This window comes from Typopeltis vanoorti, chromosome 3, assembly GCF_054136105.1.
Source record: "Typopeltis vanoorti isolate ZY-2024b chromosome 3, IOZ_Tvanoo_1.0, whole genome shotgun sequence".
Classification (NCBI taxonomy): Eukaryota; Metazoa; Arthropoda; class Arachnida; order Uropygi; family Thelyphonidae; genus Typopeltis; species Typopeltis vanoorti.
This window is the reverse complement of record NC_143551.1, coordinates 56,751,031-56,766,284: the sequence shown is the minus strand read 5'-3', so window position 1 is coordinate 56,766,284 and position 15,254 is coordinate 56,751,031. Positions and strand designations below refer to the sequence as shown.

The 15,254-nt window shown below is 36.0% G+C and overlaps 1 protein-coding gene across 3 annotated transcripts in view; it reads right to left on the bottom strand.

The window, feature by feature from the left end:
* The window catches only part of LOC150108169 (RB1-inducible coiled-coil protein 1-like), a 611,254-nt gene that overhangs the window by 77,864 nt on the left and 518,136 nt on the right, over positions 1–15,254 (bottom strand). For all 3 annotated transcript variants that reach the window (XM_090390625.1, XM_090390624.1, XM_090390626.1), the window contains one exon: positions 2,137–2,264. In XM_090390625.1, coding sequence (XP_090246751.1) covers positions 2,137–2,264 — 128 coding nt within the window. The remainder of the gene's footprint in view (positions 1–2,136; positions 2,265–15,254) is intronic.

The window sequence follows — 15,254 nt, the reverse complement described above, 5'->3', positions numbered from 1 at the left end:
CACCCCACCCTTTGACCCTTTTCCTCCCCTTAGTGTCCCTAATATTTATATTATACTGCGCCTTTCAGGACATTTCGTTTAAGATATATAACTCAAAAACAAGGAGCAATTACAAAAATATGTCTGGGTGTGAAACTATTAAGCAGTCACGACCCTTCATCTCGTAACTTAACACATTAATTTCCCGCGTGATTAGGTTCGTATGTTTTTTCAAGTGGTGCATTAGGCAGCAATTTTAGACAACTGTATTATTGATGAACAAAAGTTTATTTAAGATCTCAAACATGGTACAATTCAATTTCTATTATATAAAACACAATTCAATACTAAGAATAAAATTACAAGATTACACAAGCAAAATACAAGTATTAGGGCAAAATCCTATGTGGGAATTTGCGATCATGCCATCATAACAGTATATAAATATTTACATGTTTACATGTGTATATAAATATACACATATAAATATGTGTATATTTATATGTGTATATTTATACATATAAATATACACATATAATCCCGGAACAAAATAACACTTTACTTAACTTTATACCAGTCAGAATGCTCTATATTGCTATAATACCATGGACATTAACGTTTATATTCAGTTTACCTTGTCTAACTTACATAACAAAACAATATAGGATAAACTATCCTTTCGCTATGCCCATGAATACATTTGACCTTTAAGACACTCTCATATGAAATACCATGTGCATACATAAATCTCTAGCACATGAATGCTTATCAATAATATAAACTAGTTTACTCTCATTCTACTCTGATTTGTACTAAAGTCCTACTATATCTCCGACTGTCCAGTAATTAACAATGATTGCAATTATATGCAATTTCAATTGATACAAGATTTTACAGTACCTTTCTAGGATGAACCCTGGTTTTCACGATCTATACCTTTCGTGCTTGAATAAAGGACACAAACAGGATCCTCTATTCTATCACTATGGAACTCATCACATCAGCACGGATTTCTGTATGGATTTTCTTTCCCTCGATACCAGTACTGGATGATGAGATACATAGACAATATTTTCCTTCTTGTAACTATACGGCGTTCCTCGTCTCTTGTAATAGGAATACGGAATCGAATTCCTGCACACTTTGTTTCCTTGTTGTGTCGGACGGAGATAACTCCTACGCCATCACTCAGGAAAACCTCGTGTTACCTATACGAAGATTTTGTGAAGAAACTCTGAGGAAAAAAAAAGCCGTGTGTATGTGGGGGGGAGGGGGGGGAATCCTAACCCTTTTATCTGCATGGCCCCTATTGGCACCTTCTTCAATTTCTTTTCTTCCCCCCTTACTGGAGTTGATCTCACTCACCAATTAAAGTCATGTTTTTCTGCCCAAAAAACATGCTACGGTTCCTTGCACGTGACTCTCACATGACGACGTCTCATCACTTCAGGAATTGACCTTGAGTGATCGTCATTTGTTTTAAGCTAGCCTCTATACTAAATTAATCCCCTTTATAGAATTTACTTGAATATTTTAATCTCCTCTTTTCAAGTGTTAAACTAGACTCTCACATACAAATTCTTATCTCTAATCTTCTTTGTCTTACTTAACTTATTTTTCTTTTCCATATCCTTTTTTGTAATAAGATTCCCTTTTTTATTATTTAGTTAAACAAACAATTTCTGCTATATTTATTTTACTTGGATGCAAGCATATTTTCTGTCTTTAAATATTTTGTATTCGCTACTTACATAGGATTTTATATTTTTATTTTCTTGTTACACCATGATAACTGAAATTATTACATTCTTGGTTATCAGGATTTAACAATATGTATATGAGTGTGGCATAAAGAATGGTGATAAAAATGGAGTGATTTTGCTTAACAAATCAGATAACCACCACACACTGGATAGATGACAGTTGCCTCTCACTAAAGCAAACACTATTATAACAAACTATCAGGAAAATTTCTAACTAAAATCTTAGGGACATGATACTATTTTATTAGTATTATAGGAAATTCACAAAAGGAAACTATAAACTACAACAAAATATTCATGCAGTCCCCATGAGTTCGTTGTGGTGAGAGTTTACTGTAATAATAATAAAAGCTAACATGCTGTCAGTGTAATGGAATTCATACCAGAAACTTACCAGTTTTTAGCCCCAGAATTTCTAGGCACTCAGTGTTAAGAAAATGGAGAATTGGTCCCAGTACAAATACCATATAATTTTCATGCTTCTCATCATAACAAAGAAGTACTATATCCCCAACATTGCACCTAAAAGTCAAAATTACTGATATCATAATAACATCTACTCCAAAAAATTTTTAGTGAACAATTAAAGGCATTTTAATATTAAAAGTATTGAAATTACTTATTAAGTACTGAATGTATGAACACCAAATACATAAAAAGTATAACCACTTTTAACATGTACACTCCCTAAACAATATAAAAGGAAAAACTTATTAATATGCTAATAATACCATTCTAATAAAACGAATTGCATGATAAATTTAGTTTAATCCTTTATCCCAGTGAGAGCAAACAAAGTTTGCACCTGAAAATATCTTCAGGACTGAATATAGTGTTGTACTATCTTACCTGGGTAAGTAGTACAACATCAGGCAACTCGTAGCAAAGGTGGAGCAAGCTATCAACACTCCTATCCCAGTATCTCCCATAAAGCAAAACACATCTCCTTGTGGCATTAAGGGATTGGCCACTACCCAGACTAGTTTCGACCTTTATTGAGGTCTCATCAGTGGGAGCCAGGCCCAGAGTTGGAGATACCAGGCAGAAGCAGTAGCAAGTCTTTACCTATAGGAGTTGCCAAAAGGTTTGCCACCTTTTTTTTATTAAATTACTCTGGATTTAGAGAAAGATGTTGAAAGTTTATTTTTCACTAGGTTAGACTATGATAAATTTAGTTTAATCCTTTATCCCAGTGAGAGCAAACAAAGTTTGCACCTTAAAATATCTTCAGGACTGAATATAGTGTTGTACTATCTTACCTAAGTAAGTAGTACAACATCAGGCAACTCGTAGCAAAGGTGGAGCAAGCTACCAACACTCCTATCCCAGTATCTCCCATAATGCAAAACACATCTCCTTGCGGATATGTATACTGTTATGCATTAAGGGATTGGCCACTACCCAGACTAGTTTCGACCTTTATTGAGGTCTTTGTTTGCTCTCACTGGGATAAAAAATTAAACTAAATTTATCATAGTCTAACCTAGTGAAAAATAAACTTTCAACATCTTTCTCTAAATCTAGAGTAATTTAATAAAAAAAAGGTGGCAAACCTTTCGGCAACTCCTATAGATAAAGATGACCTTGCTACTGCTTCTGCCTGGTATCTCCAACTCTGGGCCTGGCTCCCACTGAAGAGACCTCAATAAAGGTCGAAACTAGTCTGGGTAGTGGCCAATCCCTTAATGCATAACAGTATACATATCCACAAGGAGATGTGTTTTGCATTATGTGAGATACTAGGATAGGAGTGTTGATAGCTTGCTCCACCTTTGCTACGAGTTGCCCGGTGTTGTACTACTTACCCAAGTAAGATAGTACAACACTATATTCAGTCCTGAAGATATTTTAAGGTGCAAACTTTGTTTGCTCTCACTGGGATAAAGGATTAAACTAAATTTATCATAGTCTAACCTAGTGAAAAATAAACTTTCAACATCTTTCTCTAAATCCAGAGTAATTTAATAAAAAAAAAGGTGGCAAACCTTTTGGCAACTCCTATAGGTAAAGACTTGCTACTGCTTCTGCCTGGTATCTCCAACTCTGGGCCTGGCTCCCGCTGATGAGACCTCAATAAAGGTCGAAACTAGTCTGGGTAGTGGCTAATCCCTTAATGCCACAAGGAGATGTGTTTTGCTTTATGGGAGATGCTGGGATAGGAGTGTTGATAGCTTGCTCCACCTTTGCTACGAGTTGCCTGATGTTGTACTACTTACCCAGGTAAGATAGTAGAACACTATATTCAGTCCTGAAGATATTTTCAGGTGCAAACTTTGTTTGCTCTCACTGGGATAAAGGATTAAACTAAATTTATCATAGTCTAACCTAGTGAAAAATAAACTTTCAAAACGAATTGTAACTTATGCATTGCATGTATCATGATGATGATATTGCTGACTTCAAAGAGCACCTTTTTCAGAAGGGTACATCAATGCAGGCAGTGTTTAGGATTTATCCAACATAGTTGTTGGCCAGCTGTGAGTTTGCCTAACCTACCACTCATTTTAACCTTTATAGACTTCAAAAAAAGTCTCTGATATATTAATAGAAAAGCAATGCTTAAAATACTCAACTTCTGTGGTCTTGCCTCAAAAATGATACAAGCAATCTAAATACCTTATAAAGATTACAATGCTACAGTAATCTTTAAAAACAGAAACATCTGAATCCTTTCTGGTGACAACAGGATTCCTGCAAGGTGATTTACTAGCACTTATTTGTTCTTGGTATACTTGGACTACATCTTCCATCTTGGCTTTTACCATTAGAACATCCACCCACACCATGCAAATAACATCTTAGCTTTGATGATGACATTGTACTTATTGATACAGAATCAACAAATGCACAAAAAACATATCAGTCTACTAGAGGCCCAGACTAAACTTATTGGTCTGAAGATCAAAAGTCCAAAGTATTTTCAATAGCTTATGAAAATCTTATACTTCATATCAACAACAGACCCTTAGAAGGAGGAAAAGACTTTCAATATCTTGGATCATATATCAGCAATACAGAAAATGATATTAGAAAACATAAACAGCTGGCTCTTGTCTTCCATAACAAACTCCATGCCATCTGGAAATCATCATTAATATCATTAAAGACCAAATGAAGACTATAACCATGCAATCAGCAGATCTATCTTTTTGTATGGCTCTCAAATCTGGACAATAAGCACCAAAAAAACTATAGGTCTAATTAATTCCTTCAGAACTACGTCTCAGACTGATCCTTGGATACACTTGGATGGACCATGTCATTAACTCTACTGTGCTAAATCTGGCTAAGCAAGCACCACTTGTCAATACAGCAAAAAATTATAACTCAGATGGCTTGGACATCAACTCAGACATCCTGAAGTCTCGCTCTTTTTGGAATTACTCATCCTGTACAAACCAGAAGATGGCAATCACCACAGAGGAAGACCATGCAAACAATTTTGGCAATACATCTGTAAAACCATCGATAAACCAAACAGTAAAACTCCATTTGACATCTACCATTTGGTTCAAGATAGAGAGACTTGGAAGACCATAATTTGCAATCTTAATTTTTGATGTAAACCTCCTTTCCCTTTTCACATTGCATCATATTGTGAATAAACTATGATGATGATGAGTTGTTGGCAGTCCATATACTTAACTCTTCTTAGTAATTGTTACTGCAAATATTAGTCTCAGTGACTCAAGTTAAAAGTGATCATTCATTCACTGAAAAGACTGTTCAAATTTCATATAAATCATGGATGTTTGTAAGCTAACTCTGGTCAAGCTTAATAGCTTTTTGAATTTACAGGGCTTATTTTTAAAAGATGGAAAGAGATGGTAGCCATTTTATTGAGGAAACATTGATTCATCATAGCTGCTACCATCAAGTCATTCATTTCCACCAGAATTAGTAATCAAGAACTGAATCAATAGGAGACTAACTCTCATTCTTAATTTCCATCATTATATAACTAATAATGCTTTAAGAGATGGGAGTTGAAATCAGTTAATATTTGCTGATCAATTATGAAATGTTTTATGACCAAGGAATTATGATTTATGCTCTTTTCATAATGGAAGAACAAAGTAGGAAAATAAAACACTGAAAGCCTGAATTCACTATTTTTTCAAAGATTAGTAGTCAAGTCAATATAATTCTTTCTCATGTATCATTAGAATAATTTAAGGAACTTACAACAGATTCCTTGACCATTATAATGTTTATATACAAATTCTGTTGTGTAGTATTATGTGTATATAGTATATGTTATATATTATATTATTATTGTTACGTGAAACCTCCAGGGAGTCTAAAAACTCATCGAGGGAGTACATCTACTCTACAACTCTCTATCTTCACCACTCACACAATCCACAAACTACAATGAACCGCAACTACACCAACGGCATCTACCACCCACAACCACCACCACCACTTTCACAGACAATCACAGACATCCATGCCCACGGCGGGATTCAGACCTGCAGCCTTTTGGCTGGAGAGCAGATACACTAACCACTCGGCCAACCAGGCCGGCAATTATATATTATGTGTAGTATGTAAGAGTTCCATGCCAGAATGTTAAGACAATGCATCATTCAGATAAACAAAATCTGAGTATGATTTTTGTCATCAAGACAGGGATCTTTATATGGACTTTATCAATTGAAAGTAAAAATAGAAAGGGCAAGAAGGGAGGGGGAGTGTTGCTGATGATATGCCAATCTGATATGGAGGCAGCAGACTTTTTTCTGCAGGAAATTCTTGTTTTCATCTGGCATACAGACAACCATACTATTAGTGGGTGGTAGACAGCTTAGTGTGTAGATGATGGATAGGTGTAGACCTTGGGTTGTGCAGTGTAGCGTGCCCTCCTGCAATAAGTCCTCAGAGGGAGGGAGTGTACTGGACAAAGTGTTGCTGGATGGAAGTATGGTGTGTGATGCATGCAAGAGATCAGAAGAAAAAGATGAAGGAAAAAATCAGGAGAGTGATATTGAAGAGATAGAAGTGCTTGGCAGTGGAAACAGTAGTAGTGTGAGAGATGAGAGAATGAAAATGGGGAGAGGAGCCCAGGTGGATAGGGAGATATAGCATAGGGAGAGTGGATGTTGAAAGTAGCAGTGAATGTGTGTATGAATATGGAGTATATTGCAATGGTGGGTGGGGAAGTTAAGACTGAGAAGATATATGTGGTGATAAAGGTGATTGGGCAGGTGTGGTGGGGAAATCACAACCTACATGTGGCTTGGATAGGACTGGTTATAGACCTAAAAATGAATTGCTGTATTTGTTTATAAATGCCAGAAGTATCAGAAATAAGGGGGATAAAATAGTTTCAGTGATTGAGTTTATTTGCCCCAAAATCATTGGAATGGTTGAAACATGGTTGAATGAAGATGAAATCATAACAGGAATAGAAATGGAAGGATACAGTATTTTTCATGATAGAAAGGGCAAGAAGGGAGGGGGAGTGTTGCTGATGATAGCAAGAGAATAAAGTCCACATAAGGTAGACATGAAAGAGGAAAATAGCAAATGTTATGAGGCACTGTGGTGAAACGTGGAAGTTGAGGGGGAAGACATATTTAGTTGGATGTTGCTATAGGCCTGAGAATGTGGATTAGTGAACAAAGGAAAGGTAATTATTATGGGTGATTTTAATAACGGTGGTATAGATTGGAATGAAGAGATAGCATTTGGGAATAAGGAAAATGAATTTCTTGAGAGATAACTATATCAGGCAGCACGTAAAGGAGGGCATGCAACGATTGAGAGTTCTAGATTTGATCATATTATCAGAGGATGTAATTGTGAGAAGGGTTTCACACTTTCCTCCAGTTGGTGAAAGTGATCATAAAGTGATCAGCTGTGTTGTGGCTGGTCATATGCAGACTTTTGTGAAGAAAGGATATATGTGGAACTATAAGGCTGGTGATTATGACAAGCTTAGAAGACAGCTTGGAGCTATAACATGGAATGAGGAGTTGAGTAGTAAGGAAATAAATGCTGCATGGGGACAAAGAAATACATAACAGCATCAATGTGTGAATGTATTCTGAAGGCTAAAAGGGCTGAATAAGGTAAGTGTAAAATGGATGAATGAGGACCTTAAGCATGAAATCTGGAAGAAGAAGGTATTTTGGAGGCAGTACAAGATGAATAATGGTATTAATCAGTTACATGAAGGGTATAAAGAACAAGTTAGTTAGGAAAGTTAGTAAGGAAAACAAAAATAGAGTATGAACAGAAACTGGCAAATCAAGCCAGAAAAATCCTAGTTTTTTTTTTTTAGATATGTGGCAAATGTGGCAAGTAGAAGGAAGAATGATCATGGTAAGATGATGTTAATGGATGAAAGTAGTAGAACGGCAACTGCTGCAGAAGACATTGTTGAAGTATTCAGTGATCAGTTTATAAGGGTATTTCATTCTGACCAATATAGAATCATGAGGAACTTTAGTGTAGAGGACCTAGGAGAGGATGGCTTAATTGTGAGTGAGCAGGAGGTATTTGAGGAAATAAATAAACTTGATGTCAGTAAGGAGATAGGATTTGATGACATATCACCACGCATCTTAAGGGAATTGGCAGTAGCATTGGCATGCCTGTTTAATAAAAAGTCTTCCAACAGCACAGTTCCAAGGGAATGGAAGGAGGATAAAATTGTTGCACAGGTTCCAACGGAATGGAAGGAGGATAAAATTGTTCCACTGCAATAAAGTGATGATAAGGCTGTAGCTTCAAATTATAGGCCAGTCTGTATATCTGGATATGTGGTGAAGGTACTGGGAGAGACTGATGAGAGGTGGGATACAGAAAAGAGAGTTGGACAGGGGAGATGCATATACAGTGGTGTACTTGGATTTTGCAAAAGCTTTTGATAGACTACCACATGACAAGCTGTTAAATAAATTGAAACAGATGGGATTGGATAACAGACTTCTGAGTTGGATCAGTAACTGGCTGCCAGATAGGTATCAGAAAGTCGTATATTGAGGTGCAGTATCCAAAAGAGAAAGGTCACTAGTGGTGTACTGCAGGGGTCAGTTTTGGGACCATTGTCATTCAATTTGTATTAATGATATTGGGATGGGTTTAACTAGTGATATGTAGCAGTTAGATGATGCAAAACTGGGAGAGCAATGCAGAGTCAAGTGGATGTTATGGCCTTGCAAGAGGACTTGAATAGATTATATGAATGGGCAGGTAAGTGGAACTATCAGTTCAATGTTGCCAAGTGTAAGGTTTTGAGATTTGGTGAGCAATGATGGGATGCCAAGTATACACTTGGTGGGAAAACTTTTAAGGAAGTAGAGGAGGTAAGAAATCTAGGAGTGATGGGAGACAAGGACCTGAAATTCAGGGGCCACATTGCATAGGTTGTGAAGACGTCACATCAGATAATGGCAATGATGCAGAGGATGCCGACATGCAGAAATAGAGAGGTTATGATGCCATTGTACAAGACCTTATTCAGGCCTCATATGGATTACTGTGCACAGATTTGGTCGTCAGGTTTTCATGTGATGAGGATATGTTGGAAAGGGTATTTGGAATGTGGAGTACAAGGACAGATTGAGACATATAAGCTAGTCAGGGGTTGCTATCAGGTTGACATGAAAGAGATTTTTGATGGAAACTGTATAAGAAGGGTGTGAGCAAAGGAGTGAGGAGATGGTTCTTTGCTTGGAGAATGGTTGGTGAGTGGAATGAATTGCCTGAGTCTATTGTGAATGTAGACACATTGAATCAGTTTAAAGCATGGTTGGATGAGCATTGTGCTCAAGAGTATGTACATCCTGCGATGAGTCTCTGACTCCATGCTGGTCAGATGTTAATAATAATAATAATAAAATTTATGTAAGCTACCATAATTAAGTTTATGTTATTGCTAACTTTTCTCAACAATAGTACAGAATATAGATATGTAAGTAGTGGACATAACTATGAGTGGGATCCAGAAATCCACTCAAAATAGGCAAGTTATCAGACACAGGTAGCGAGTAAATTTTCAACCTCGTTCTACATGCATTCAAAATGTATTACCTTACTTTCTTTATATAATTTACAGTTTTTTTTCCCCATTTTTAAATATCATTTCATTCATTATCAAGTTATTCACTATCATTCACTATCAAGTTTAGAGCCTGTGTAGCGCAGTGGAGGTGGTGTCTGCACTTCTCAGCATTAGATCGTCCGAAGAGTGTCACCCGTTAGATTCTAGTCGCCGACTAAAAGAACCTTTTCTAAGCCTTTTTTTTCGCTCGATGAGTCCTTGGACCCCCTGGGGGTGTCAAATAATAATAAAATAAGTTATTCGATCGCACAGTCTCCAATGAATATAACAAAGAAGTTTTATTTTCAACCAGTTGATAGTATCTTATGTAATTAATTAAATTAATTTCTTCATAGACTGTTTATCCCTTCCAAAAGTTAGTTTGCACGGAAATACTCTCAAATTTCAGATATTCCAAGAAGTAATTTCTGTCTATGACAACAGGTGGCACTATCTATCTCTCATCCTCTTTTATAGGCTAAAACCTACCCTGCATCTACAGATTAATTTTTAAACAAACAGTTAAGTATTCTGAAACAACATTTAATTTTCCATATCTTGCAAGTCATTACCATTCTTATAAAAATCAGAGATACCATTAAACAAAAAAATTAGTTTAACAAGACCAATTTTCATTTGTTACACTTGTTACAATTGGCACTGTAATTCTTGTAGAAAGGCTTATACACTAGTTAAACGTGATTATTAAATACTTAAGGAATTGACAGCGTATACTAGAATATAAATTAAATCAAACTTTAATATATACCTTCCAATATTTCGGCAATGTCACGTTGCCATCTTCATGGGAACTTAAGATAAAGACACATGCACGCAAGTACTACACAACAGCAAATGAGAAATGAAGCAAGGAAGCTACCGTTTTCCTAAAGTCCTAATGGTGTCCCCTAGCGGGCTATATTAGGTGTTCTTGGCCTTTGGGCCGAAGTTCTCCTGATGTATCTTTTCCAAATTTGGGGCAGTCTCATGCATCCAAATTTGTTGAGGTTTGGCATGTTCCTAAGGACTGAGGCTGATTCCATGAATAGTCTTTCATATTTGAACTTGCTGCAGTGTGTTACTGTGGCTTTCTTCCACCTTATTCTGTGGCGAGTATCCAGAGCATGGTCTGCAAGCCCAGAGTGGCTGTACTGGTGAAATCGGATGTAGTCCTTGTGTTCTGAGATTCTGATATTTGCTGTCCTGCCCCTTTTGGCCAAAATAGGACAATTTACAGCTGCAAGGGATCTGGTATACACCAGGTAGGTCTAGGGAAGTGGTTGGTCTTTAGTGGAGTGGATAAGGGATGCCAATGTTCTATATGGTCTGTAACAAGAGGTCAAGTCATGTTTTTTTAGGATTTTGTTGAGTTTTTCTGAGGTGCCTTGGATGTAGGGAATGGTGATGGATTTAGAGTAATCTTTTTTGTGAAGAGTGGAGGTTGTGGATTACTGGTTTTAGTATTTTCTGGATTTTTTTTTTTTTTGGGGGGGGGAGTAGCCATTCGCTGAGAAAGTGTTAAGGATGTGATTTAGTTCAGTGGTTAGGCCTTTGTCATTTGAACAGAATAGTTTAGCCCTGTTGAATAGTGTCTTAATAACTCCATATTGTTGTGGGGGGGGGGGGGGAATTGTTGGTGAATGTATCTGCCTGTATGGGTGGGTTTTCTATAAACTGAGAAAACCAAGGTTCCATCAGGTTGGTGGGTGACTAGTGTGTGTGTGTCTAGGAAGGGGGGGGGTGCTGTCATGTTACAGACTGCAATTTAATCTTTACAGCCTCAGTCCTTAGGAACATGCCAAACCTCAACAAATTTGGATGCATGAGACTGCCCCAAATTTGGGAAAGATACATCAGGAGAACTTCAGCCCAAAGGCCAAGAACATCTAATATAGCCCACTAGGGGGCACCATCAGGACTTTAGGAAAACAGTAGCTTCCTTGCTTCATTTCTCATTTGCTGTTGTGTAGTACTTGCGTGCACATGCCTTTATCTTAAGTTCCCATGAAGATGGCAACGTGACATTGCCGAAATATTGGAAGGTATATATTAAAGTTTGATTTAATTTATATTCTAGTATATGCTGTCAATTCCTTAAGTATTTAATAATCAGGGCACAAGTAGTATATTGGAGTAAGCTTATTTTCAAAATTCATAACATGAAATGGTTTAGTGTAATTATACTTAGTGTAAATATACTTGAACATACATATTCAAAAGTTTTTTAATGGTATTATTTAAAAAATACAATATCTTGTTGATTGCTTTACAGACAAATGGCAAGGAATCTAAGGTAGTTATGCTGTAAAGATTAAATTGCAGTCTGTAACATAAGAAAAAATTCTGGGACTGCAAACAGAAACTAGATTACTGCAAGGTTTACGAGGCCTTTTTAAAGTGAAGACATTTAGGTTTCATGAGACATTAAATTTTCACAAAAAAATGCTGTGACATAGCCTTGGTCAGAAATAGCCTGGAAACCTCTAGTTGCTTTCCTTTCCAAAGAAAGGATTCAAAAATTCTTAAAATTCTAAAATGATCTTTTAAAACTTTTTAATGATCTAAAATCGTTAAAAAGTTACTTTGAACACTCAAAGTAACTTTTTAATGCAGCTTATTATAAAGTTGAATTCAATAAATCATATATAGGCATATACTAGTCATACCACACAATGGGTTACACACCACCACCTTCATCATCATCATTAAATTCCTGACATGTAGTCTCAAGGGGGTGTACAAGTATGATACTACATGAAAAACTTACATCATTACTAACTTTCTATCTACAATTTTCCTCCAAATCAATCAGTTACTTGTCAAGACTCCAATATTATCACATCTTATATTTCTGTCTTCTAAGCAACTTTTTACTGTATCAATCCATCTATACCTTGGTGTTCCTCTGGGTCTTTTTCCAGCCAACTGGACAGAGAACATTTGTTTTGTTAATCTTTCCTGTCACATTCTGTTTAAGTGACCATACCACCTGAGATTAGCACTGCTAACAATGTCAAGTTCTATCCTAATATCCTCATTTTATAATACGATATTGCCATTAATGCCATCTGTTCACATCCCTAATCTTTCTCAGGACTCTCATATCTGTGGTCTCTAGTCTTTGGTGAAGTGTTTTATTTCTAACCCAGCTCTCATATCCAGCTAATTTAGTGCTTCGACTAATTTCTCTCTCTTATTCCATATAAATTTATTTAGTTGACTTCCTACCATACCAACTTCGTTGATTCTGTTATCTATTTCCATATTTAATTTACTCTTCATTAAAAATCGTGCCTAAGTAGCTGAAATGTTTTACTTGTTCTATTGGTTCTCCATTCACAATGCAGTTAATATTTTCAATGCTTCTGCCTGCTGATTTTCATACCAAATTTATTACACCAGTTATTTAATTTAGTCAGGGAATCTTGCAGACTTGTAGCAGATTTATTTAGAAGTATAACATTGTCTGCATAAAGTAAAGAGCTGAGATTAACATCTTCAATTTTGATATCAAGTTTAATAGCACTTTCCTTCATAATGTGATCCACATAGCTAATGAATAACAGTGGAGATAATCCTTGTCCTGCACCTGATTTAATATCAAACCATTTTCCTATACCTCCTTCAATTCTAACTGCTGACTTTCTACCAATGTAGCTTAAATAGAGACTATGTACTGGTCAATATAATGTCCCATTTACACCATATAACTGACATGTTTTGAAGCACTTTCATTTTGGCACTTTGTCATATGCTTTTACAAGATCTGTGAAACTTAAATACATATTTTTTTATGGCTATTTAGCCTGTTTTTGTTTAGGAGTGCCCTGCAATCAAAGGGGCACGCCTAAACAAAAATAGGCTAAATAGTCAGAAATAATATTAGAGGAGTAACATAGGAATTTTCTCAGAAATAATACCTTAAATACATATCCTTGTTATATTCCCAAGATTTCTCAACTAATCCAGCACGTTCTTCACCAAGCTTCCCTTGCAAAAATTTTTCTTAGCCATTTCTCAAGTAAACTTGCATAAATCTTATAATGGTTCACTCAGAAGAGAAATACCTCTGTAATTGTCACATTCAGTTTGATTTCTCTTTTTACAGATGTGCTATGATAGTTCCACTCTAATCATCTAGAATTTTACCCTCTGACCAGACCTTATGAATTATGAAATGGATTCAGACTGTAAAACTTTTATATCTGCCTACATATTTGAGCATTTCTTATCTAATTTCATCTACTCCAGCTGTGTTTCCAAATTTCAAGTTTGTTTGTGTGTTTGTGTGTGTGTGTGTGTGTGTGTGTGTGTGTGTGTGTGTGTGTGTGTGTGTGTGTGTGTGTGTTGGGAGTTTTCTATCACCATGCTGACACTCTTTGTTTTATTTTGCAATCTTTCAAAGTAATTACTCCAAATATCTAGAATATCTTTATCTTCAGTTTTCATGTCACCTTTATTATCTCATTCCTTTTGCAGTATTTTTTCCTCCATTTCTAACTTTTTCAATAGCCTTTAAAAATTTCGCCACCTTCCTGATATTTATTTTCTGTATTCTTACCAAAGTCTTTCCATTATTTTTGTTTAGCTACTTGAACACATAGCATAGCTCTCTTTCATTTTTCTCTGTATTCTTTTATGGCATCTGCCAACTTATTTGCTAGGAACTTTTGGCATGCTTTCTTCTTTTTCAGAACTGCTTTTTTAACTTCCTGAGTTCACCATAGAGGTCTGATTTTTCTATCCTTATAGACAACCTTACTACGTGCCTCTTTGGCTGAATCAATCGATGTTTTCTTCAGGGTTTGCCACTGAATTTCCAAGGTTTGATTTTTGTTTTCACAATCTTTCATTTTTTTCTTGAATGATGTTTGTGTATTTGTGTCTACAGTTCATCTCTGAAAGCTGCTCAACTTTAATTTGGTTTAAAACTCTCTTATAAACTCCACTTTTCAATATAAAATTCAATTTTATCCTGCTCAAAACTAAATAGTAATCATTTCCTATCTGAAATCCTTTGTATTCGCTTGTGTCTTGAGAAAATGCTGCAATCAACTATAACATAATCAATGAGACTTTTATTATTTCTTGCATCCTTCTTTCCATGTGAATTTGTGCACATTTAAGTTGGAACAGGGTGTTAGTAATAACTAGTCCATGTCCTGAACAGAAATCCAGCAAGCACTTACCATTAATATTAGTTTGCTCTTTTCTCCAAATTTTCCCAAAACATTCTTATACGTGTTATAATTATGTCCCACTCTGCTGTTTAGATCTCCAAGAAGGACCAACTTTTCCTTTATCATTGTGTCAGCTGCCTTCTCTAATGCCTCAAAAAATTTCTTCTTCATTAGAACCTTCTGTGGGACCACAGACACAAGTCAGTCTCATTGTCTAGTTCCCCATTCTGATATTTTCCCACATCATTCTGTTGCTTGCCATTCAAGAAGGTTATCCTCGTA